This window comes from Lepus europaeus, chromosome X (assembly GCF_033115175.1).
Source record: "Lepus europaeus isolate LE1 chromosome X, mLepTim1.pri, whole genome shotgun sequence".
Taxonomy (NCBI): Eukaryota; Metazoa; Chordata; class Mammalia; order Lagomorpha; family Leporidae; genus Lepus; species Lepus europaeus.
The window spans coordinates 46,814,711-46,842,488 of NC_084850.1; the positions used below are offsets into that span (position 1 = coordinate 46,814,711).

At 39.4% G+C, this 27,778-nt stretch overlaps 1 protein-coding gene across 4 annotated transcripts in view; it reads left to right on the forward strand.

Annotated features, from left to right (window-relative positions):
- Positions 1-7,959: 7,959 nt before the first annotated feature.
- Positions 7,960-27,778, forward strand: part of NRK (Nik related kinase) — a 147,292-nt gene continuing 127,473 nt past the window's right edge. For all 4 annotated transcript variants that reach the window (XM_062183922.1, XM_062183919.1, XM_062183920.1 and 1 more), the window contains exons 1-2: positions 7,960-8,337; positions 15,377-15,442. In XM_062183922.1, coding sequence (XP_062039906.1) covers positions 8,281-8,337; positions 15,377-15,442 — 123 coding nt within the window. In that variant the 5' untranslated portion in view covers positions 7,960-8,280. The remainder of the gene's footprint in view (positions 8,338-15,376; positions 15,443-27,778) is intronic.

Here is a 27,778-nt window from a genome sequence, read left to right on the forward strand (position 1 = left end):
GATCAATTCTGCCATGTTCTATTGGCCACACCAGACGAATACTGATTCAGTGTTGGAGAAGACCCCACAGTGTTAATACCAGGATTCTTGGTTCATTGGAGGTTTCTCTGAAGGTTTGCTTTCACCTCATTCAAAATAGGAAACGAGCTATTTTGTCATGGCTCGTTGTTAATGAACCTGTGCTTGCTCTTGTAAAGTATCTCCTAAGAGCCATCTGTATAATATTCTGTGACAATTTCTCATAGAATAAACATGAAATTTATTATCCTATACTTTCTGGAATCTATGTTTTTGCTTGTTTGAAAATTACACTTTGTTGTACAGGTCACCACAATCACATCTGCAAATATTTTGGTTTTTCTTTATTATTGTTGTTTTAATTTTAAATGTCATTTTTATGAGTCCAGAGATTTGTCCCTAAACACACAGCTTGGTATTTTATATCACTTTTTTCTCCTCTATAATCTGTGTCAGGACAACTTTTTGTTGAATGAATATTCTTTCAGATCTTGAGCCTCATGTCCTCATCATGATGCTTGATTAACACTTTCAGATTATTATTCTCAAGATGTAAATTATATAGGGATTAAAGGTACATTGTCTAATTTATGAGATCAATTATCACTATACCATATGTACCTCAAGGAGTGTGACTGTCTACCTCAAGGAGTGTAACTCTTGTTCATAATTCTATTTTGTACAGAGCTCCTATTGCACACACACAAAATCAAAAAATTCAGGTTAATTTTTGAGCATTTTAGTATTTTTAGGGAAGTTGATATTTTTTTGTGTCACTAGCCAAAGGAATACTATTTCTATACATTAAATATGTGTATATGTGTTTATTTCTGCACACATATTGTAGATTCAGATTTTCATTGATTGGCATTTCCATTCCACTTGGCCATATTCCTTTAAAGGGTAGCCATTGAAGATGGGATGGATGGAATACTGCCACATGCATATATATAAATATATTCTGAATTTTTTGAAAAAAGCACCTTATTTCTTGAAATTTATTGTATATGATTTACTAAACTCAACATTCACGTATTTCTTTATTAAAATATTATTATATCCTGTGCATTCCAATCACCAACTTTTCCTTTTTAGCTCAGAATTAAATCCAGAATGGCAGCTTTTATCACTATTTCCTTTATATTGTAATAAATGAACTTGTCAACATGGAAATTTTAAGAACTTATCAGATTCTATTTCTTTAGAAAAATCTAAGCGAATAATCTTAGGATGAGTTATATCTATATATCTCACCTGGAAAGATAACACTGATAAATATTACGTTCCAAGGTAGTAAGTATGGTAGAGAGAACAAAAGAATAAGGAGAAAGAATTCTGAGTGCATGTTTTTACAGAAAGCTTGCAAGTGTGGAGAATGGTATAGAAGCGTATATACCAAATTATTAGTACCAATTATCATGAAATGGAGGGAATAGTGCTGATGATGTATGATTGGATGGAGACAGTAAGTACTACTATCTTTTTCTGCATTCACTTTTGACTTTTTTGACTTGTTAAAATAGACATACATTAATTTTTTAAAAGATTATTTATTAATTTATTTGAAAGCTAGAGTGACAGAGATTCTCCATCTGCTGGTTCATTCTTCAAATGGCCACAACAGTCCAGTTTCAGCCAGGCCAAAATCAGGAGCCATGAAAAACATCCTGGTCTCCCACGTGGGTTGTAGGGGCCCAAGCACCCTGGCTATCTTCTGCTGCCTTCCCAGGCACATTAGCTGGGAGCTGGATTGGAAGGAGAGTAGCTGGGACTGCAACTGGCACTCTGATGTGGAATACCAGCATAGCAAGCAACAACATCACCTGTTGAGCCACAATGCTGACTCCACTCACATATTAATTTTATAAATTTTTCTAATCTAACAATATAAAACATTAAAATATGTTATCATTATTATTTTCTACCACACTGTGTTATGATCTGGGTTTAGCAAAATATTGCCCATTTAATTCCTGTCATCACTCTGTAGCATATGCCCATGACAATATTATTCCTATTTCCTCTCTGTTTTATCCTCAGCCCTGTTTATATGATGTATTCCTTTCTATATAGATGGATAATTGTTTAAAATTCAGTGCTCTTCCCCTTTTCCTTTTCTAGTCTTTTTCTTTTTTAGAAACACATACTTCTAGTTGTGATTTTCTCATTGCAACTCTTATTTTGTCAAGCTTTAGTGATATTCTGGAGATTATACACACACAAAGACACTCATATTTCAAGTTCACTGTGTTCTCTCAGTGTTGTGCATTTGAGACTAAACTCTAAGTTTCATTGCATCTGAAGCTTTTATAATTTAATGTGTCCACGTCAAAAAAAAGTAATATTAAATGATCAACAGAATTATTGAGGCCACTCCAAGGGCCTTAGAATTGTGAGAGGACTCCGAGCTCAGGCTTCCTTGTCACAATTTAATGTGTTTCTGTGTGCATTTATGCTGGGGGAGGGAGGACAGATAGCCTGAAGTTGCTGGCCTGGGACTTGAGAATAAGGATGGCATGGCCACCAAAGAGGGAAAAGTTGAGGGAAGAAGGTGACTTCATGATCAACTTCAGAAATCTATCTGACTTTTGGGTTTTAACTTCCCTGTTTATATCTCTTTATAAAACAATTGTCTTTATCTTTCAGAGTAGCATTCCAGTTTCCAATAGCAATGAGACCCGTCTTCAGCTAGGATCAGGTTTCCAGGGCCTCATTTTAGAAACAAGCATAGCTCAAATCATGCCGAGCTTAAGAGCATTCCATGACAAGCAACAGAAGCTTTGCAAACTATGGTTAGAAGGCACATTTCATGACCTTTAGCCTGAGAAATATTAAGTGGCTTGTTGCTTTGTCCCCACAGGAGTGGCATATAGGGAAAATCAAAAGGAGTGGTGGCAACAGTGTTGGGAATTTTGCTAGATGTCCATACTACTGTTGCAAGAAAGAAAAACTCCAGAAGGTCCTTTAGCTCGGTAGTTCCCAAAGAATATTCTTTCCTCTAATAGGACGTGTTAAGGTTTTTTCAGGGGGCTGGCGCTGTGGTGTAGTGGGCTGAGCCTCTGCCTGCGGTGCTGACATCCTGTGTGGCTGCTGGTTCATGTCCTGTCTGCTCCTCTTCCAGTCCAGCTCTCTGCTGGTGCCCTGGGAGGACAGTGGAGGATGGCCCACGTGCTGGGGCTCCTGCACTGCTGTGGGAGACCAGGAGGAAGCTCCTGGCTCCTGGCCTTGGATCAACGCAGCTCCGACCGCTGTGATCAATTGGGGAGTGGACCAGCAGATGCAGGACCTTTTTCTCTGTCTCTCCCTCTCTGTCTGTGACTCTGCCTCTTAAATAAATAAATAAAATTTTAAAAAATAGATTTTTTTCAGACAGGTGCCCCATCCACTCACAAGTATATTAGAAGATATTGGACATGAAGTGTTTGGAATCACAGAGGTGGGAGTCTTTCTTTGAAATATAACGTTACCTAGAACCCAGTAGTGGAGATAGCAAACTTGTGTGAACAGAAATTTGCAAGAAATTGACTCATTTTCATCTGTGAAGCATCAAAGTAGAGGAAAAAGTGATAGACATTTTTGGTGTACCATAGTGCCCCATCTGCCTTATCTGTTCTGCTTTTTGTAGTTTCCTTTACCAAGATCAACTATGGTCTGAAAATATTAAATGGAAAATCCCAGAAACAATTCATAAGTTTTAAATAACTTTCATTGTAGGATATTATTATAATTGTTTATTTTCATTAGTCATGTTGTTAGTCTCTTGCTATGTCTAATTTATAAATTAAACTTAATCATGTTGTGTATATATAGGAAAAAGCAGAGTATATGTAGAGTTTGGGACTACATATCAGGTATCCACTTCCAGTAGGGATCTTGGAATTTATCCCCCACAGATAAGAAGGTATTATTTTACTTGAAACTTTTTTTGTTCTTTTTTAAAGGTTTATTTATTTATTTGAAAGTCAGAGTTACACACAGAAAGAAGGAGAGGCAGAGAGAGAGAGAGAGGTCTTCTATTGCTGATTCACTCCCCAAATGGCCACAACAGCCGGAGCTGCACCAATCTGAAGCCAGGAGCCAGGAGCTTCTTCCAGGTCTCCCACACGCGTGCAGGGGCCCAAGGACTTAGGCCATCTACTACTGCTTTCCCAGGCTATAGCAGAGAGATGGATAGGAAGTGGAGCAGCCAGAACTCGAACTGGCGCCCATATGGGATGCCAGCACTGCAAGCCAGGGTGTTAACTTGCTGCACCACAGCACCGGCCCCATTTGAAAATTTTAATAATGCATTTTATTAGGTTCAGTTTTTTTAAAGCAATATCTGTTAAGTCATATATTGCCAATATTAAATGTGTGAAGAATAAAAAGAAAAAAAGTCAAGAATCCTTTGAATCTATGTTTTTAATACACACACGCACATATCCTTGCCGTGTAATTTCTACAGGTTATAATGATTAGTAATTTGCATAAAAATGAATCTGTAGTTGTTTGTATACAAAGATGGAAGTACTTACTTTGAAGTTGTTTTTCCAGTTAACACGCGCAGGCAATAGTGGAGGATCTATAAAGAGCCACAGAGTAGAGAGATACACACTGACTGTCTGGGGAATCAAACCCGTGCCCTTGGCACCACGTCTTCACTACTGCTACAGACTGAGCTAATTGGCTGTAACCTTGCCATTTAGCAGCTCAGGTCTGTTAAGCACGATTGCTCACAAAAAAAACAGTCTCCTTCAGGTCCTCAATGAATAAAGTTTGTTCCCAGATCCCCCCCCAAAAAAAATCTCTGGCAGGAGTGAAAGTGCATTTTAGTTTTTAAAGCATTGAATACAGTTGCTTTTTTTTTTTCTTTTTCTGGCAGTTTCTTAAGCTTGACATCCATAATTTTTCCTTATCAGGTGAGCCAGTTGGTGATCAGTGGCTACTTTTAAGGCTATGACTGAGTTCTACTTCTTTTTATAAAGCCCACGTTATTTCTGTTAGGAGGGCTTGAGGGCTGAAAGGGGGAATGGGGAACTGGATAGCTCTGGGGCCTAGCTAATGTCATCTGATCTCTCTTACCCTGAGGCTTTTTTGAATTTGGCTCCTCTTCACACAGTCTCAAAATACTCATCGGCCCTTCAATGGTCATTGACGGGTGGGCTCTGGAGTCAGACTGCCTGAGTTGGAAGCCAGGCTCCTCCAATTACTGGCTGTGAGGCTTTAGACAAGTTTCTTTATCTCTCTGTGCCTCAACTTCCTTATCAATGCAATGGGGATGATAATTAAAAACCTGGAAAGTGATTTGACAAAATTAAATGAGATAATATATGAAAAGCCCTTAGTCCAGAAGATACATAACAGTAAGCACTCAATAACATTTACCTATTAAGAAATGCCAAAAAAATTACAAAGGGCTTAAGATAACAGAGTCTATTGAAGGAGAAGGTGATGGAATAAATATGGGACCTGTTATGTTGGCAGAGAGACCATTTCTGGGTAAAACACAGCTTGACAAGTTCCCAGATCCTGCAAGGGCTAGGGTTATTTTTACAGAATTTGAGGCCCAGAAACAAAGAGAGAAGGGGGGAAAAACCCACCTCATTGATATGGAAAGAGGGGTAAGAGGAGAAGATGTTCTGAAGTTGGAAAAATGTGCGCTATTTCAAGGTTGTGCTGGGGGCTGATCCTCCTGCTTGGGGGCCACCTATTTGCCTTTTGGTCGATTAGCCGGCCTGAACTTCCCCAAGCCAGCCACAAAAATCCCCATAATGTCAGCTTACAAGGCAAAGTTTCCATGCTCTTCCATGCCTCCTTTTTCCTTGAAAATAATAATAGCTGTAAAAAATGTATAGATTTTCTGTCAAGTTCTGGTCAAACACCTAGCTTGCCCTCCCCCCACCTCAGGGGCTCCCACCCAGCATGTGACTAATCCCTATGGAGTCATGAAGCCGCTAGCCTCCCACAGAGCCTTGCAACTAGAGAGTCCAATGATCTAGCCTGGATTCTTTTGCCCAGTCTGGACTTGCCCCCTTAGACAGGCTAAAACAGTCTGCCATCGGGGGCCATGGGACACTTCCCCACACCCTCCATTCTGCAAACCGCATTATTAAAAAAAAGTATTACCTTATGAACACTTACTCCCATTAGTCAAGAGTCTCTTCAGAGCCCCCTGTATATGCTGTATTTCTTAACTCTGTGACTTGATTGCTAAAAACAAAAATCTAGATGTCTACATTAAAGTGTAACTTTCAATTAACTAAGTCATATGTTCTTCTCTAGTTATGAAATGTCGATTTTCAGGCTGAATTTAGGAAGATCCAAAAGAATTTTACTGATCATCTAGGAATTTTTAAACTGTGTTCTTTCTCAAGGGGCCAGATTATGTGTGGTGGAATTGTCAAGATTTGAATCCTTGGAAAATGTAATTTCTGTGATGGAGTATATAACATCTGAATCAACAAGAGAATTCGATGCAGAACACCCAGGTTTGTGTCGTGGATGAGATGGTAGCTGGTTTGCTTCGCACCCGTTAACGGAGAATTCTGTTTAGCGAGACCCGGCTCCTCAGACAGACTGTGGCCATTACAGAGCTCACAGAGTCTCCTCAGAGGTTAAGGAATGTAAAGAGGTCAAACACGAACGTTGAAACAGACACGAAATAAACAAAACCCATCAGTATCGAGAGAGAGAGTAATTGCAAAAGTTTCAAAAGCGGGTCAGAAATGGTGAGCTCACGGTCAGTGGGAAGAATTATTCGGATAAATCCTAGATGAGGTATAAAAGTCTTAATTAACAAAGAAAGGAACAGGAAACAAACCTTCCACATTGAGTTCGGACCCCAGGGTTCCGGTGTGCAGAATGCAGGCTGAGCTCCAGGGAAAGTGAACCGCTTTGGGGCATTTTCTGAAGTGCTGTTTGCAATGCAAGAGATTAGAGTGCGGTTAAGTTTTACGCACCGACTCCCTTTCCCCATAAACGCTACAAGGGGCGCCTTAATTTTCAAGGCTAAGCATTTCTCAGATTCTCTTGAAATGCACGTCGGAACCCCTGTGCTCTGGGTGGGGGGTTGGGGAACATTTTGTACTGAATGAGCGAATGAATGAAAGCCAGTCGATACGCTGCAGGCTGGGACGGAGGAAGAAACTTTGCGCTTTGCGAATGCGGCGTCTGTAAACTTAGGATGGAGCAGCAGAAACTGCAGACATTCCGCGTCTTTCAGCGCTAAGCACCTGTGAACAGGTGCGGCTGCCAGTTAGCGGCTGGGTCTGGCATCAGTTAACCTGGAGTCAAGAGAGATGTGGCCCGCCTCGAAGGCACTTCGCAGCGGCTCTGTCCATTATGCCCTCCCCTTGGCTACTAGTAGCTTCGAAGGCTGAGCTGTGTGGCTGCCCTGAGACACACTGGGAGCCCTCCTTTCCTTACACAGAGACTCGCCTAACTCTGATCCCTAAAGTGGCGGCAAATGGCTCGGTTTCTTTTTACTTGATGCGTCTTTACAATCGATGCAACAAGAAAATCGGGGTGTGTGTGTGTATGGGGAGGGGTAGCACAAAGAGAAAACAGACACATAGAAAAGTCTCAAGTGTTTCTCGGGAAGATGAGGCAGTGGGCTGTTTGGACTGTGGCAAAGTTGTGGGGCCCAGACTGGGAGCGGCGCGGAGCGGGACCGGTTTTCCGGGGCTGGCAGCTGCCTGGAAAAAGTTTCCTGTGGAACACTGGCCGGCGGGGGCGGGGGCGGCGGGCGCAGCCGCGGACCTAGGAGGGGGCGGGAGGGCGGCGGAGGCCACGAGGAGGCAGCTCGTAGACCGTTATAGTCCTTCAAGCACCTCCTTGGCCCGCGGGCCCCTCGCCTGCGTCCTCGGCGTGCGGCTGCCCACCTGGCGACGTGACGCTGCACCAATCCCCTTCCAGCGGCCGCCGGCCCCTCGCCTCGCACCGCCCCCCTCCCCACCCTGAAAGAGGCGCACCCTGCCCGGGCAGACGCTGCGCTCTCGCCGCCGAGCACCCCTCCGGCTTCTCCGTCTCTGGGACAGACGCTCCTGCTCTCCTCTCGCCTTAGCCAAACTTGCTTTCCCGCCTCTCAGACTCAGGCTTCCCTGCACCCCTCGCTCCTTTCCCTCCACTTTCCCCTCCTCGATCCTGCGCCGCAAACCCCTCTCCCCCACTCCTCTGGCCCGCCCTCTCCCTTTCCCTTTCCCTTCCACAACTCCTCGTCCACCTCCACCTCAGACTCCCCGAGCGCGCCCAGTTCAGTCGCCCGCTCCCGTTCCTCTCGAAGTCATGGCGGGACCTGGGGGCTGGAGGGACAAGGAGGTCACGGATCTGGGCCACTTGCCGGTAAGTAGAGAACACCCGTGACCCCGTAAGTGCTCTCTTTTCTGCGGGTTCTGAGCACCGGGGGAGGGAGCAAATGCCCTCAAGGCAGGGTAGGCCAGGACTTCGACGGGCCCCTGGGCGCGGGAGCGCAGCTAGGCTGAGGGCATGCTGGAAAGGCGCCCCCTGGCCATGGGTGCTGGGCCAAACTCCACCGAAAAGCAAGGGCGCAGGGTGGTGGCGGGAGAGAAGAGGTGACAGTGGGCAGCTGCGGGACGATTTCTACATGTGGTCCACTTTGGCTAGTGGCGCTCGGGGTTGCTGTCCCAGCGGGGTTCCAGGAGAGGCCCCCAAAGCGCGAAGGCGCGTGGCCTCCCAAGAGCAGGATTCCTTGCCCCATTGCTCGCTTCTTTTGCCAGCGTGGTGTGTCTACTCGCGGGGTGACTTTTACGTGACGACAGACTAGAAAATTAACTTGTTGGAGTGACACTTCTCTCACTTTCTAAAGCACTTTCTAAAAACCTTCTTATTCTCGCCAGAACAGTGTTCCTGATTTAGAGTGCGGGAGCGGGAGCATAGGAACTCGACGTCTGCTTGGGAAAGAAGTGAATTCTGCACACCCCAATTAAAAAAAAAAAAGGCAATGTGCTGCCCAGCTATCCAGATTAACTTTTCCCTGTGATTTTCATTTGTGAGTTCTCTTTTTCCCGAATGCCCAGCTTTCCTACAGAATTGTAATTGATTGGTGAGCTATTATCGCCATCGTTATTAGTAGATGTATTATTTTAGCAGCACCGTTTATTTCATTGGCATCTGGTTTCTGGCTGATATTGGATCCCACCCAAATCCGTTTCTCAAGTTCCCTTTTTAGATTGGCATTTCATTCGCACCCCCTCTTGAATGCAAAGGGCCCCTGGACTCTCTGAAAGGGAAATAAGCAGGCACTGTGCTGGAATGATCGCCAGGCAACTATAGTTCAGGACAGTGGCCTCCTTACTTTGGGAAAAGCTAAATATTAACCTTGAGGTTATTGAAAGTCGCATTGCCTTAGCTTTATGTGTATATACATACACACACACACACACGGCATTTAAACATTGTGTTCTTACTGGTGACACAGGCCTGTCCCCCTCAAAACCAGGGCATTCCTAAAACTTCACCTATATAAATTTCCCCTAGAATAGTGTGTGTAGGGAGGAGTTGCTGATCCACATAGGTAACATTTAGCAGATAATTCTTGACCATTAACACACACACACACACACACTTGTGCATGCACAAACTTCAATACAAACAGGTTGCATTACATATATTAGCATTGCCATTATTGATGCAACTTTAGAAAATAAAGTCACAGAAATTTAAAAAAAAAAATCCTTTTCCGGACTGCATGCACCCAGAATTCTTTCCTTTCAGTGTGGATACATGAGATTTCTGGAATACAAGGCCTCAATTGGTGGTTTCCTTTCTGAACAGAACTTTCATATTCAGACTAGGTTTGCTCCCAAATATAAGAGTAAAATCAACAGATGAACTGTTACCCTCTTCCAGCATTCTCTGTGTATGGTGGGGAAAGAGGAAAAAACTAGGGTAGATATATGAAACCACACATGGGCAAACTGAAATAAACTCCTTTCTAAAAATGACTAAAGAGAGAAATGGAAAAGACCTCATAGAAATGATAGGGCAGGGAATTCCAAGCCCAGGGAGAAAAAGAAGGAAAGTTTTTATTGCCACAAAAAGTCGGGGGAAATGGCCCAGACTAACTGACCTGGTCATGGCCCCTGGGCATAAGAATTTGGTGAGAGCCAAAGAGATCAATGGAAAGGCTGCAGCCTTCACATTGCGGTTCAGTGGAATAGTAGTTTTCTTAAGGTGGGTCAAGGTGGGAAAAAAAAATGATACTGATTTTGAATGTGAGAGATGTAGGGAGAACACACCAGATCAGGATGACTGACCCTGTTTAACAGATTTCATGAGAGTCTTGTCAAGTTCTCAGCGTCTAATAATTTCTAGATTTTTACACAGAAGCTACTTTGCCTCATTGTGAAGATGTTTGCTATCTGAGCAAATACTGCATAATTTTCCTCTCTCTGAACACCTAGGTGTCCAAATGCTAAGAGATCTGACAGAAGAGCTGCGGATTCTTTAGAATTTCCTTTACATCAAATTTTTAGAGGTGTGAAAGTCATTGTGGCTTTGGTCTCTGAGATGTATTTTAGTGATTAGTGATTTCTTTACATTTGACTTATTGTCTGAGTCTTTAAAGAAGTAAAAGTAAATGGAGAGGTGACGTGATATCTGAGTCCACTGTCTCAAGTTTGTATTTTGATGCAAATAGAGGTGATAAAGCTAGCAAACTTTTATGTGGTGGTATTCCTTGCAGTAATTATCCTCCATAGGACTTACATGAAGGTCAGAACACTGGCATCTGTCAACACCAAGCAAACCAATTTGGCAACAGTTAGGCATTGAAGGGAGATTAAAACTTTGGAGTTTCAAATTGAACAAAAAGTTTGCAGACTATAGAAAAGTAATTAAATATGAATCTAGTTTAAGATGGATGCATCATGCGTTTTGCAGAGCTGGCCATAAGACAAAAATCCTGGAGAGAGGACAAGCTTGCTGTGCAAATTGGAATTTAAAAGAAAGAGCAGACAGTTTTTGATATTTTTGTTATTAAATAGATATTATTTTTAAGCCTAAAATAATCAGTGGGAGTGAGAGTTAGGAAAGAAGAAATGATAAGAAAATTATATAACTTTTACAGTTAAAATTTTTAACATTTATAGAATTATACAACTGCATAATGCACTTAAGTTAGAGATAAAATAAAGACAGCCAAGATATTACCAGCAAAAAATAGGTTAATTCCATTATGTTTGTTAATGGGTTGTATTTTTTCCCAATTTTTTGTTGAATAAATATTTTGTGCTAGTAATAAAACAAAGGGAAATCACAGAGATTTGTGGTTTGTCCATCCTTTTGCAAAGCCTTATGTCTTCATAAATAAAATTGCAATATATATGATTATGTATATTATATATATATTTGCCCATTAGCAACACCTGGGAGTGTATATTTTCTACATGAGTATAAATAAATGTGTGTATATTTATATATATAGTTATGTATACATTGTGTATATGCATATATATTTTCTGAGTGTGTCTATTGAATATATGTATATGTACACACACACATATGTATCTATATTTTTTCCTAGTATGTCTGTGTCACTCAATCCTTGGGATGGAAACTATTTCTTCATATCTGAATCTGGCATGTCTTTCACTATGATTGTCCCCTTTGCCTCTGTGCCCAGTATGGTAATGACATTCCTAAGGGCTGTGGCCTTGGTATTTGACACTGCCATGTGTAGTCCTAATCTATATTGGGGTCAGGATTAGACAGCCCATGAGGACAGTAGTGGCAGAGGTGATCTGAAATAGCACATGATCCAGAAACTATATTTGAGTTACATTAGGTTTATATTTAAATATAACAGCCCGCTCTCCTAGCCTTCCACCACCCAGATGGAGCCTCCTCTCCACATTTGGTCATAAGAAACTTCCCACTTGATCAAGTACCTTAGCCCCCTGTTTGGAAGCAGTTTTACCTCCCAATCCACAAGGATTGAAATATACAGCATATCCTCCACCGGATATGGATATATCCGTATCCATGTAAAGGATCACCTTAGCACAACATTGTACTTCAATCCATTTTCTCAATAATTTTTTCCAATTTCTAGGGCTGTGGTTTTCATGTTAGTGCCCAAGAATCAAGAATTCTCTGGGGGATCTTGGGACCCATCCCAAGAAATTCAGATTTTATAATTCTGTAGCAGGCACAAGGAATCTATATTGTTAACATGATTTCCCAGAAGAGTCTCATGTAGGGAAGAGTCTATGCAGTCCACAGTTGGAAAAGCACTGGTCTGAAGGAAGAGATTTTTCTTTTCTAAACTCTCCACTTGAATTGGGAAACTCATTTTTCTAACTATTTCTGAAATTCACTCTGGTACATACCTTGTCACATCCACCATTTTCAGGTTCATTATTAAACTCTTTTCATATATCACTGTTTGTAATATTAAAAATAAAAGAAGAAAAGGCTCTGCTTTTTCCTTCTAGGTACTATGTAATCTTTTCTTTTTGCTGTTTGATTACTGGAATACAGTCTTTCCTTCTCCTTTACTGTACTAAATTTAAAATTTCTTGCTACTCATTTTCACCATCTTTCTCCTAAATCTCGGCCATATTTGGTTCTATCAGATCAGCCTCTGCTTTGAAAGTCTCTCCCTTGACCAGTAAACAGTGCCTTCTAGTGGTTCTTTTACTTCCTATTACCTCTCCACCCTGTCCCTTATTAAAATCAGCCATTAAGGGGTTCATTCTTTCCCCACCTTCTAGAATTCAGAAGATAGAAACAATTCAAAAGTTGGGGTTTTAGACTTTTGCACTACAGTAGATAATTTTGATATGTGGAAGGATAATAAAAATATAAAGTGTCTTGACAGTTTATGGCTCAAAAATATTTTAAGACTTAGATTCTTATTCTTTTGAGAAAATGTTTACCAATGAGAGTTTCTCCTTTGGTGACCATTTTATTCATCCAAATGGGACATCAAATCATACAAGACCCCCAAATAATCTACAGGTTGATCTGTCAGTCATGCATACGGACGTTTTTCCTCTTGTGCATTTCGCATCTCAGGGTGGCAGGGCAGAGAAGAGGATCAAGTAATTATGGGAACCCTGGTGATGTGGACCTTTCATTTCATAGGAACCAAAGGGAGGTTATTCCTTTTCAATGCTTCCTTCCTTAAGATCACACAATAAACTGGCTGTCATTACATGTGGAAAATATGAGAAATGGGGTACGGCTAGCCTGGTAATAAGTATTTTTACTTCCCTTTTTTTCCCACTTTGACAGCCGTTTAGTCTTAAGAGATACCAGCAGGGACGTGTGAAACAAAAAATACTACATAAAACTGATGAAATCAATGCAATATTATAATACATGAATACCAAGTTGAACTGCCTGTTCGAACAAAGAAAATTAAAAAGTATTTTATTATATGTGTGCATGAGAATAATTAAGATAGTTTATCCATTTATGAACTGGAAAAAGTTCCCTGACAACATGAATCTACTAACTCCCATCAAGGCATTTTATTATCTCAGTACCTTTCCTTTGTGTCTCTTTTGATTAATTAGATACTTGAAATCAAATCTGAGTAAGATATTTGTGTTAATGAGGACTAGGAAAAGAATTAAAGACATTTACGACTATTGTGCTTTAAGATTAAAAATAAATCATATATATAATAAAGTAATCCTCTATCATATGGGTTTTTTTTTCAGCTAAAATGCAGGCCTTAGCTATAACAAAAAATAACTTACTATTAGAAATTAACTAACATGTTTGGTTTTTTTGATAGATGGCCAGAGCCTGTTTCTCCAGAATTAATATCTAAAATAAATCCTTCAGCGATATCCTTCAAAGAAATATGCTAACCTGATAAAGTCGTCAAGTTGGTCCTTAGTAACTCCTTGATGGGCCAACTTTTCTGCATATATCTTTTAATCATAACAATCATAATATCAAGAGTACTTCTATAACCAAGTTTTAGTTTGTAAATCCTAAAAATTATTTTAAATAGCTTTTACATTTTCATTGGGGATATATTCCCTAAATTGTTTGCTTTTATTGATAATCTGGTCTATTTTGACATGAACTTGAATGATCATTTGGAAAAGTAGACTGCTTGGCTGCTTCATTGTTTAACAAAGGTTATATTAATCCAGGGGAAAAAAAATCTGTGTTTCAGAATGATACAATTAAATTTTTCCCATAGAATTAGAGAGCTGGGAAATCACCTAAGACAACACCTTCATTTTATATATGTGAAACTGAATCCCAGAGAGAGTAAATAAGTTCCCCAGAGTTATATGGTTAATTAATGGCAGAGTTATGGCTAAAGCTAAAATTGTTTTACTGTTGTTCAATTGATTACTTGGTGGCCAACACAATCCTGGAGCTATGTCCTTTTCCCGTGGTAGTTTTGCTGGATTACACAAATATCACACCAATTTTAAGGAATCTATACTTTAATTCATCTATGTGGCATACACTTAATAGTTTTATTTTCTGATTAGCTTGCATTTATCAAAATGATAAAAGTATTATCAAACAGGGTTAAACAACATTTATGTATATAAATATGCTTTCTCTAAGGCATATAAATTTCCAAGAATTTGCCAATGCTTTTACCATTTTGTGTATGAATTGGCATCTATTCATACCTCATAAAAGTTTTCCTTTTCTAAAATAGAAAAATATACTGTCAGATTAAAGGTTCAAGCAGTGATAAAATTCAAGAAACCATGCTTGTGGTGAACAAGAAAAGGTTGCCCGTATTTAAGGGAATAATAGCTGCTTGAGAATGAATATAGACTATCTTTAAACATGTATTTTGTTTCCTGTGATGCCATGTTTAGGCTTACGTGACAGAACACATCAGTTTGTACCATGAAAAGGTACTCATTTGATGTAAAGACTAACTTTTTAAAAATGAAGCTTTTTTGATGCTGTGATCTTGCTTTGTTATTCATATTTAGAGATTGCGTTTTTTTCTTCAGAGTTGCTATAGTAAATACAAGTAAGTCATCTAGACTTTGTATCCAGTCGTCATTGCTGTATGTTGAACTTCTGCCTTTCTGGTTAGCATTCAAAAAGTGAATATTAAAAGAATACTTTGATTATTTATTTGATGAATAAATTATGTTATCTGTATTCTAATTATTTTTTAATTTCATCCTGATCATGCCTTGTTTTCCTTCACTGAATGCATTTTCCAGTTTTATGGTAATTAATTACACAACTGCTTAATGGCCATGCCATTGTTTATTTTTAATAAGTGGCTACACTGAGACCAGGGAGATCCTGACATGTCAGGTCTTTTGGTAAATGACATTTAGGTTCTTCCTCTATAAGACAACAAGGTAGATTAGAATTTCCCCAGGAAGATGGACGGTCTTTTTCTACTTTTTTGCAGGATCCAACTGGAATATTCTCACTAGATAAAACCATTGGCCTTGGTACTTATGGCAGGATCTATTTGGTAAGTGGAGTTATATTATTTATTCATTCCTCATTTTTTTAAAACAACAATAATAATTTTAAGTCACACATTCACATTGCAACTAAAATAATGCCAGAGCACAGTGTTTCACTTTGAGAAAGTGATCAAATTAAGGTATTTAAACAACATGTAAAATTATTGTTTATTATTGCATAAATAATGGATTAATGAATCTATAGTGAACCAATCAACACATATCTAAAGATTATTAGCAGAAAACTAATAAATTGCCAATAGAAAAGGGCACTAATTCAAAAAAGACACAGCCAAATAAAAAGATCACTTGTTTTATATTATATATCCATGTCATTCTTACTACTTGCATTCACCTTTAAACTGAATGCTATAAAAAGGAAAGTTTTCATAACATTCTGTCTTACACTGTGTACATGAGTATGTACAAGCATGTGATAAAGTTTGCTGATGATTCCAACAAGAAAAGTCTGTAGCTATTGAATGATTGATTACATATTAGGTACCAAGTATCTTATGTACTAGACACTGAGATCTTTGAGAATAAAATGATGAACAAAACAGACCAGGTTCTTGTTCTTCTGGGGCTTATAGCCTAGAAATGTGTAAGTGTGTTTGTGGGAGGGGAGCTGTGGGAACCCCCTATATTACCTAAGTAAGCACACAAATAACTTATAGTCACAATTGTAATGTACAATCTGAAAGAAAACATTAAGTGATATAAAACATAGAACTGGGGGCTTAATTTAGATTGAATAATCAGAGTGAATCTCCCACTCCCTGGAAAGTGACAGTTGAATTGATACTAAGAAGTTAAATATGCAGTAAATAAGCAAAATTGTAGTGTAGAGGATGACATTAGTGAATTCTAGGTAGAAACAGGGGCAGTGTGAAGGGCTGGCTTGGAGTTGGGGTGCTTGATTAGCCCTATCACCTTGATCAGGTACCCTTTCTGCACTCTCTAATATAGGGAGTTGACATTTTTATTCAGTCTTATACACTATATAAGGTTCTGTAAATACGCAGCATTCCTCTTTCCCAGGCCTGTCCCTAAAATCCCAGCTACTTTCCTTAGGCTGATTCCTATTGCAGACTCATCACAGATCCTCTACACATAGGTCCTGTAAAAGTGTCCTGGTGTAAGCTTTTCGGAAGGGACTTCTTTTAAATTCAAATAAGGGCTCCATCTGCTTGCTAAGCCTTCTGTCTCTGGGGCTTCTTTTCTAATTCACAAGTGGAGTGGGGGATGCTTTTTAAACTTGATACAAAAGCATCTATAGCATAGAACTTGAGTAGTAGAAATACCATGTGAACATATCCTAAAATCAGTGAGAACATTAGTGAGTATAGGGAACAACAACAAGAGTTTATTTTTTTCTCAAACTATTTTGACCTTATCTATTAACAGAATCAGTAAGCTATAGATCACTCACAAGCAAGTATATTGTTTGTACTGTCTCAATTGTATCATGTACCAAATGATTAGTTAACATTTATGCGATCTAGGTCAGTTTTACCATGTTGTATGCAGATACATATACCTTACACATAGAAGATATTCCTCTTCTTTATGGCACATTTACAATCTTCATGGCTCTGTACACATTTGAATTCCCGAGGTGTGTGTGTGTGTGTGTGTGTGTGTTTGTATACTTCTTCTGATTCAAAGGTATAGTGCCTTCTCTACCACATGTTATAAATAAAAACCTCAGAGTCACGTAAGGTAAGATTAGAGAGAAGGTTTCTTGCCATCGTTCATCGGAAGGGGGATGCCATAAGAAGAAAAAAGAATTTACATAGGAAACAGGTAAGTGTGCATGAGATTTACTTTTCTTAAAACACATATATATGTATTTTATATATACTATATTCAGTAAAATTAAGTGAAGTTAAGTCCTAAATGTATACTTTTCTGAGTTTGGACAAATGCATATAGTCATGTAACTACCACCACAATAAAGATAGTCAATACATCTTTTTTTAAATTTATTTTATTTATTTGAAAGAGAGTTACAGAGAGAGGTAGAGACAGAGAGAGGTCTTTCATCCAATGGTTCACTCCCCACATGGCCACAATGGCTGGAGCTGTGGCGATCCGAAGCCAGGAGCCATAGCAGAGAGCTGGATTGGAAGAGGAGCAGCAGGGACTAGATAGAACCAGTGCCCATATGGGATGCCGGTGCTTCAGGCCAAGGCTTTAACCTGCTGTGCCACAGCACCGGCCCCTCAATACATCTTAAGTTAATCACAATTTACCTTCAAAGACTATTCTTTCACTTCACAGTATGGTGTCCCAACTGGAGTACTATAGTTATGGTTGTCATACATATTGCTTTTATATGTGATATAAACATATAAGACTACTACATTGCATGCAATCTACTCACTGTCTCCTCTATACTATTACCATTTCTTAAATCCATGGTCAGTTATATTTTAGAACAATTAAAAATAAGAAAAAGTCCTTCATATTTACCTTTCTTGTTAGCCATTGCCAGGAACTCTTTCTCTGTGTAGATTCAAGTTTCTATCTGGTATGATGAACTTAAACCTAAAGAACTTTCTCTAACCTTTCTGCTTCTGAAGCCTCTGCCTTTGTGTGAAAAATTTTATTTCTCTTTCATTATTGAAAGATAAGTATACTGTCTCTAAAATTCTGAGCTGAAAGTTTATTTTTCCTTTCAACAATTTAAAGTGTCCTGTCTTTTGACTTCCATAGTTTCTGAAAGTATCCCGTAATTCTTGCTTTTGCATTTTTTATATTCCTTGTGATTGTCTTTAATTATTTCTCTTTGCATATTTTTCCACAGTTTAAATATGAAATGTCTAGTGTTTTTTGTGTATTTTAAAGTTTATTTATTTGAAAGACAGAGACATACACATACACAGAGAGAGGGAGGGAGGGAGGGAGGGAGGGAGGGAGGGAGGGAGAGAAAGAGATCATCCATCCTCTAGTTCACACTCCCCAAATGCCTTCAATGGTTGGAGCTAGTCCACCGAAGTCAGAAGGCTGGAACACCACCTGGATCAGACACGTGGGTGGCATGAGCCCAAGTACTTGGGCCATCTTCTCTTGTTTTTCCAGGCATATTAGTGGTGAACTGGATTGAAAGCCTGAGTGGCTGGGACTCAAACCAGCACTCTGATATGGCATGTCAACTTTGCAAACTAATGGCTTAACTGCCTGCACCACAACGCCAGCCCCATGGACTCAATTACTTGAGCCATCACCTTCTATCTCCCAAGATGTACATTAGCAGGAAGCTGGATTGGAAGCAGAAGTGGGACTTGACTCTAGGCACCTCAATATGGGATATTGGCATCCTAAGTAGGGGCTTATTTTTATGCTACAACACCCTCCCTGTGTGTGTGTGTGTGTGTGCGTGCGCACACCTTTTTGCATTTCAGTATGGAAAACTTTTTCCACATCTTTACTTTCAATGATTCATTTCTCAGCTGTTTCAAGTCTACTGATAAGATTGTCAAAGGCATTCTTCAACTCAGTTCCTGTTTTTCATTGCTTGTATTTCCATTTGACATTTTTATGGTTCATATCTTTGCTGAAACCTCTCATTTGTTCATGCATATTTTTCATATTTTCACTAAAGCCTTTCACATATTCATCACACTTATGTTGAATTGTCTGATAGTCTCAACATCTAAGTCATCTCCAGGGCTAGTTATGTTGATTGCTTTGTCTCTTGAGAGTGGGCTTTTCCTTCTTGCTTTTGAAATGTGTCTCAAAATATTTTTGGAATGCCAGCATATACAGAAGAGTAGAGTGAAGTAAATCATTTATGCCTTGAAATGGGCACACTTAATCAGCAATGTTATAAATGTGGAAGATTGAGTCAGTCTAATAAGGAAACAAGCTATGTGTGGGTTATTGCTATGGTTATTCTCAGTTCGCTACCAACTTCAGATTCCTTTCTTACCCTGTGCTTACATGGGGACTGGTTTTCTGGAGGTTTTATTTTCTCCATATTCCCTCTCTACCCTTAGCTTTAACCCTATGTATCTGTGCCTCCGAGATGTTCTCTCTCCATGTTTTTGCCCTCCCCTGAAGGCTTACTGCTATTGCTTCCTACTGAGTGCTTATTAGCTTGGTGTGTGGGGCAAGGAAGAGTTCTCTCTATCTGATTCAGCCTTTGTCTTATATCCCGTGTCTCCTGGTTATGAGAGTGGCACTTTCTTAAGGCCCACAGCTAGTTCTTTCCCTTCCCCTGGAAGTAGAAGACTTTTTTTCCATCTGTATTTTAACCTTTCTCCAGCTGCAGTAGGTCTTCATCTGTATACTGGAGATAAACTTTGTTGTTTTTTTTTACTTTTGTAGATTATTCAGCTTTTCTTCTTGTTAGGTTGGAAGTGGCTTTCATATCTTTATCAGAAGTGAGAAGCCCATGTCAATTCCTTTGAACTGATTCTTCATGAAGTATCTACTATATGCCAGGTCCCCTATTCACATTCATAATTCCTAATAATTTTATGTGCCATTATTTAGATCCAGAGATAGAAAAACTCTTTACCATCAGATCTTTACAGTACAAATATCTGTGTTAAAGAAGGTATATGCTTTATACCCCAAAGATTTCCTTCTGTTACTCATTGGCTTGACTTTTTTTTTTACCTCAAATTTATTTCTTTCTCTAAAAAGGTATGGGATGGTGATAGTGTGCACTGATAACATCTTCATGGAAAATGATCAGGAATATATAAATATTCTATTCAAATGTTCATTATATCAATAATTCCACTTCTGGAAATCAAAGATAAATGCCCCAGGTATTGAACAAGCATACAGATATCCATTGCAAGAACAGTATTATATTGTGGTGAAAAGAGGGCCGGCTTTGAATCAGGCAGACCTGATACAGTGCATATTTGGCCATTAGTTATGACCTTGAGCAACTCACTTAACCTCTGAGTATCAATTTCTTATTTCTAAGATGGAGTTAGTAAGACCTCACTTGTGAGATTTAATAAAATTTAAACTATGTATACATATACATATACATATACAAAATGCTTGGCATATTATAGATACCTGTTAAAAGGCAGTTATTGCTATCATTGTGCCATTTTTAAAAATAAAAACTCAGCCACACTATAAATAGTAAAAAAGTATGATGAAAATTAACCTTATATCCGCTCAATATATCATTGTTCTGTAAATCAGTACTTATGAAGTTATCTAGCTGCAGAGAACCATGCCTACCTAAAATGTTAAGTATCACTTATTATACATGCATCCTGATTACAACTATGATAAAACATAGCTTGAAAATAATTACTTGGCTACAATAATGAGATGTTAGTGTTTTTTTCCTAGTCTATTTTCTTCTATATTTTCTAATGCCTATAATGTTATATTATTTCAGTAAAGAAAATATGTATGTGGTTATATTTTACATATATATGTTATATATGAGTGTGTATAATGTTTTTATATTGGGCACACAAAAATGCTGTGTTAAGTAACCTATACAACAAAATGGAGGCATGATACCATTCAAAATTAATGTTAGAGTGACTCAGAGAGTCCTTTGCTTTTTCAGTGCTGCCAACCACATCCCCTGCTGGTGTTTGTTTTGGTTAAAGTCTCTCCAATGTCTTCCAGCTTGTTTCCAAGGCCTCTTTCCCTGGCAAGTTTCCAACTGTCTACTGAGGTCTGTGCACATTGAAATGAAGGCTGAATCACACGCTCCACATTGTAACCCTTTTCCCTTCCTTCTTTTTCTTCTAATTAGATTCCTATAGTTCCACACTCTCCCACCTCCTGCCAGTGCAAACCTGATTTCAAACTGTGGGTTTTATTTCTCTCACTCTCTTTTATAAGAAGCACACCATTCTTTCTCTTTTTTACTGAGTTGGGTTAAAAAACATAGTTTCCTCTTTTCCTTTTCACCTTTAGTTGCCAGTCTTATAGCTTGTGGGTCACCATTTGGATTGGAGGAATATTGAGTATTTGGCCATGTGAGGACATTTAGCAAAAAGAAAATAGATTGGAACTCATTTTTTGAGGATACTATTAAAAAATTTCCCCAAGAGACAACAATTTTTTCATGAAATATTAAGAAAGAGACCATGTCCCTTTAGGATGGCACCATGGGCATTGGTACCTTAGCTCTCCCATTAACTGGCACTAAACATGTTGCCTGATTTTTCTGGGCCCATTTCTTCAAGTGAAAAATAAATGTATTAGACTAAATAATCCCCAGGCTTTCTTCTGGCTCTGCCGTGATGCACCTAGCACAGTGTCTGGATGTCAGTAAAATGGAAGCTATTCGTACTCTTACATTCTTAGGGTCATCAGCAGCATCATAATAATCCCAGAGTCCTTTCACCACCTTACACAGTAGTACTTGCTTATTGGCTATAAGTTGGAGTAGTTCCAGTTTTCACAAATAAAATCACTTTCAGTATGTTTTTTCCCACTGCTTTACCATTGGACAGCAAGACTTGGTATTAGCTCAGTAACTACCAAGATACCCAGTGGCCAAGGTAAAACTGAGTAGTAAGCATATTGAGAAGGCATGGATGCTTCATTATTTGTTATTTTTATTTAATACCATTTCATTAAGCATGATACTACTGAGTTAAATAAAGAACTGGATTTTCAGAATGAACAAGTTTTCTTTGACCTTCAGGAGGTTATAACATCTAGCACCTGCTGTCACATTGCCACTTGCAGATAACAAGCACAGAAGAAAGAAATGGGAAACGTCGAGGCAACCATTTCACACAAAGGAACAAATCACCTGCAATAGCGTAGAGCGCTACAGTTGGGTCTAGAAACTAATTACCACATATGCCTGATACCTAGTTGGAATGCAATTAAATTCTGGTGGAAGGCAGGGGCAACCCCTAATTTCTTATTTTCTGAAGCTTAAAAACACACCTCAGGCGTAAGTAAACATGTGTCCTTGAAAGAGACTTGAGGAGTCATCTGCCCCCTCCGTAGTCAGCAGATTAATTCAGGTATAGGAAGGTGTGGTATTACAGTCACGAGCAAATTCCTGAATTGTTAGCACTTTTGAAGTGCACCGTTTAATATGGAAATTTCTTTTCAAAACACTGCTCAATGCATCACTCTTAAATTTGATTTTAAAAATCACTTCTTGACACATTGATTTTACTTGCAAACCTCACTAGACAGGTGAGATTCAGGTTTATTAGTTACATTTTCGGAATTTGAGGTTGAGGCTGGGAATGGGAATGGAAAGGAAGGAAAGAAATGTTGTCCTCAAAGCTGATGACATACAATTTATGATATTTGAAATTAAGTTTCAGAAACATGCTGCTGACATTTGGGTTGCCTAGTCACTAGTCCTATTGGAGGGGGGTTTGAGTATTTTTCCTTTTAGGCTGAAATTATACTGTTTATTTGCCTACCAAATGTCTAGCACTGTGAATGCTTTCTTTTTAGGTAGGAAAGTTTCCTCACATCCTTGCCATTTTGCAAATATAGCTCAATTAAGTCAGCCAACAAATATTGCTTGAGTGCCCATAAAGCACATAACACTGTGTATTTCATTTTACGTTGCAAGTCTCTGAAGTAGGAGCTGAAGCTGAATTGAGACAATAACTGTACTAGGCCGTTTTCTGCCTTTGTTGTGCACAAATCCAGAACCTTCTCCAGGTTCCATCTCCTTTTGTGACACTGCCCCATTGTGATCATGTGCCTCAGTGGTAGTGATTGGTCTTTCTTAAATAATTCTAAAGCTGCTTTAGCTTAGGAAACATTACATTTATCCATTAAATAAAAACATTGCTTTGAATGTTTAAAGTTTCCTGTAGTAAAACATTATAAAAAAATCTTTAATGTCCCAAGCACCATTATGTCCCAAACACTGTGTTAAGTACTAAGCTGTAGTTAGAATGATCAGAAAATATTGGGGTGGTTAGTCATGTTTATGGATTGCGTTTAATAGAGATAAAGAAGGAGGTATTTTCTCTATGATTGTGACATCTTCATTTAAGGAGGGAGTGTAAGATAAAAGGAAGGATCAGTATAGCTGAGTGAGATTAGGTGAAAGAAAGGAGGAAACGTGGGTGTAGGTTTTTTTTTTTTTTCCTGGATGTAGAAAGTCTAATGAAGCTTCTAATGAGGAAGACTCCAGGAACAAGTTTTCCTCAGTAAGAGAACACAGGTCGAATATTTGGAATGAGAGTGAAAAGAACCAGCATAGGGTAAATAAATTGAGACTCAGGGGATCAAATTAGTGGAAAGTGCTGAGGCTTACAGGCCTTGGAGAAAGTGGAATATTTCTATCTTGGCCATGACATCTCTCCAACTGTGGAATGTAACCCATGTCTCCAAATTGTCAGCTTGTCTTTTTCTTTCTGTGTTATACGAAAATTTACTTCTGTCTCCCAATAAATCTTGGTGGAGGATGATGCAGTTGGTAGTATGAAAGGAGAGAAGGGAGAAGGTAAAAGTCATGTGTAGGATTTCTACTCCCAAAAAGACATAATTAATTTTTTCACAACTATGTTCTGCTTAATAAATTCACAGATATATATGGGGAAACAGTTGAAATTCTATGGTAGGTTTTGGATAACACAAAAATTATTATTTCTATAGATACTTTTAAAAAGAGATTTACTTATTTATGAAAGGCAGAGCGGGGAGAGAGGGAGAAGGATAAAGAGAGATTTTCATCTACTGGTTCACTCCCCAAATGCATGCAGCAGCCAGGGCTGGACCAGGCAGAAGCCAGAAGCCTAGAGCTCCATCTGGGTCCCCAATGTGGGTTGCAGGGACTCAAGTACTTGGGTCATCATCTACTGCCTTCCCAGGTGTGTTAGCAGGGAGCTGGATCAGAACCATGGCAGCCAAGACCTGAACTCCAGTGTTGGATAGAGGTTTCCCAAAGCCATGGCTTAATCTGCTGTGCCACCGTGCTCACCTTCTTTGTAGATACTTAAGTCAGCTGACTGTTTTAAAATTGTTCCAGGGACTGAAAAGTCAAATTTAAATATTTGAATACAAAAACCAAAGCCAAGACTAATAAACTCTTCATAGCATGGTGGCTTTGGTCAATCAGATAAAAGCATCCCAGTTATAAAAACAGCAAAATGTATGTGTAAATCTCTCTATGTAGAGAGCAGTACAGTTACTTAAAATAGACATACAAAATTGCCTAATTGATACTTAGCTTCTGTACTTAAAGCTGTTTCCTAATATATCAGTTCTAGGAAAAATTATATGGACAACCTTTTATAGATCATTTTAAAAGAGTGGTGAAGGTGCGTGAGGCAGCATTAAAAATATTAAGGTACTCAGTGTCTAATCTCCTGAAAAGTAAGTTTTGATTTGCTCCTATATGTGTGTACACATACACATACTCGAACGAGCATTTCAAAAATTTTAAAGAAGATATGCATTATCCTTTAATGCATTCCCCACACATTTTTAGAAGTCCTCATCTGTAATTATGGCCAGATTCTCTGAGTAAATTCAGTGAAAGTGGTTGAAGTATCAAGAGTTACTGCTTTCCTTTATCCTCTAGTAGTTGACCACTAAAAACTAGTTAGCTAGGTCCCCACTACTTTTCATTAAATAGACACTTTGGGAAATGGCATTTAAGCAGTACTTACTTTTGAAATAAGAATGAGTCATAACTTGGTTTTAGGGATTTCCAACATTATATCATATTTATGTATCTTTGTTTAAGGTAGTTTTGTGGGTAATGCCACAACTGCACTCAGAAATGAATGGCCACTGTAGCTGGCTGGTGATGTCAAAGGAAATTTATGTTGCTCTTAGAATTTTATGTTGCTGAGACCACTCTGAAGGCAGGCTCTTACAAATAAGCCTGTCCACAAAATTAAATTAAAATCTCAAAGAATATCAAAATATGTAAATAGTTCCTTATGTTGTAGTCTCATTGTTTGCTGTTTAGCTATACTTCAGGTTATAATAAATCCCTCCCCTTACTAGTGCATGGAGAAAGATGGGGCAGGGACAAGAAATGAATCGTGTGTCATTTCACTTGAGAAATAATGCTGTGGCAGTGGTTTACGTGTAATTCATGTTGCAAAATTAAGAAAGCGTCTTTTAGGTTTGTTCTTTTAAGGCAGAGTCCCTTTATGACTAGGAAAAGAAGGTTGGACTGTTGAGAGTTCCCTGAGGGGAAAGAAGATTGATTATATTCTAAGCACTGCCAGTAACATTTTGTATAAATCATTAACTCTGAAGAGAAAGAAACAAAACACAACAAAAACAGCACCATGATCAAAAAGGACAAGTCTAAGAGTCCTTAGAGAAGGACAGCATTTGTTGACTCTGAGAAACAAATGAAATCCAATTATTTGGTGCAGAAATTGGGTGAGAGAGAAAAGAGGGAAATTCAAATATTAGCCACTTCAGGTATAGTGACTTCAGTGTCCTAAAAATGGGTATCATTGACTGATGGTTTATATTCTGCCTAGTGCTTAATTTTAATTTTATCATTTACATCTCATGAACATGTACCTTTGCTATCACAATCCTCCTAGGTCACAAATTACTAAAGTGATGGTTCAAGAGCTTGAGTTACTGAACAAATTCACAAAACTAGTAAGTTGCAAATGAAAACTTGATCCAGAGGTCTGTGCTCTTTACCCTGCTATATTGTATTTTGTTCAATATGTACAACACAGACTTAGAAATCATTCAAGTAGGTCAGCCACTTGAAAAAAATATCGGCCCAAGTGCCAAAGTTCCTAAGTTTACAGGAAACTGGTGAGCTGAGATCAGTGATGAAGATCATTAATGATATGTGCCTCCAGTGCTTTTGTTTCCTTCATGATGGACACTAAATCTAGTCTAAGAGTCTTTTTCTGTAACTTAATAGAATTTCAGAAATGAATGGGGACCAGCAATTAGGCTTTACAGGATATTAAAAGCTCAAGCTCATGAGTAACTTCTTATTCACCCCTCTGGAAACCTTGGAATGGTGGAGAAGTGCATGCTGTCACTCCATCACTCTCTCTAGTGGGCCAGGACCCATATCTAGGATCAGAGGCATTTTCCCTCAGTTACTGCTTCTACAAGGAGTCCCAAGAGGAAAGGAAGATGCTAAAGGAACTTTGATAGTTATTACCTCCATTACAGATGATTGGCTTCTGGTTGATGGGGATTTTAAATTTAATAAACCAAAAAAATTTTTAAAAATATTTATTTTATTTGAAAGGCAGAGTGACAGAAAGAGATAGATGGAGAGAGACAGAGAGAGATAGAGATATCTCTTTCATCTCTTGCTGGTTTACTACCCAAGTGGTAGCAATGGCCGGGGCTGTGCCAGGTAGAAGTCAGGAGGCATTAAATACTTCCAGGCCTCCCATGTGGGTGCAGGGGACGGGCCACTTGTGCCATCTTCCACTGCTTTCCCAGGTGCATTAGTAGGGAGCTGGATTGGAAGTAGGGCAGCCAGAACTTGAACCTGCACTCTTGTATGGGGTTCTGGCATCGTGTAGCAGTTTAACCTGTTGTGCCACACTGGTCCCTGCATATTTTTTTAGATTTATTTGTTTATTTGAAGGAGTTACAGAGAGGCAGAGAGAGAGAAAGAGGTCTTCCATCCACTGGTTCACTCCCCAGATGGCTGTAATGGCTAGAGCTGTGCCAATCCAAAGTCAAGAGCCAGGAGCTTCTTCCAGGTTTCTCACGCGGGTGCAGGGGCCCAAGGACTTGGGCCATCTTCTACTGCTTTCCCAGGCCATAACAGAGAGCTAGATCAGAAGTGGAACAGCCAGGACTCTAACCAGCGCCCATATGGGATGCCGGCACTGCAAGGTGGCGGCTTTACCCACCATGCCATAGTGCTGCCTCCCCACTCCCCCGTGTATCTTTTAATTAATGTATTTCTAGGAACATGGGCAAACATTAAAAGATACACAGTTTAAAGGGCCCTCGGGGCCAGCACTGTGGCGTAGAGGGTAAAGCCACTGTCTGCAGTGCTGGCATCCTATGTGAGCGCCAATTCGAGTCCCAGCTGCTCCACTTTCGATCCAGCTCTCTGTTATGGCCTGGGAAAGCAGTAGAAGATGGCCCAAGTCCTTGGGCCCCTGCACCCACATGGGAAAACCCAGAGGAAGCTCCTGGCTCCTGGCTTCATATAGGGCAGCTCTGGCCGTTGTGGCCATCTGGGGAGTGAACCAGTGAATGGAAGAACTCTCTCTGCCTCTCCTCTCTCTGTGTAACTCTAACTTTCAAATAAATAAATCTTTTAAAAACATGTGCCTGACAGCTCTCTGCTATGACCCGGGAAGGCAGTGGAGGATGGCCCAAGTGCTTGGGCCCTGCACCCGCATGGGAGTCCAGGAGAGGCACCTGGCTCCTGGCTTCGGATCAGCGCG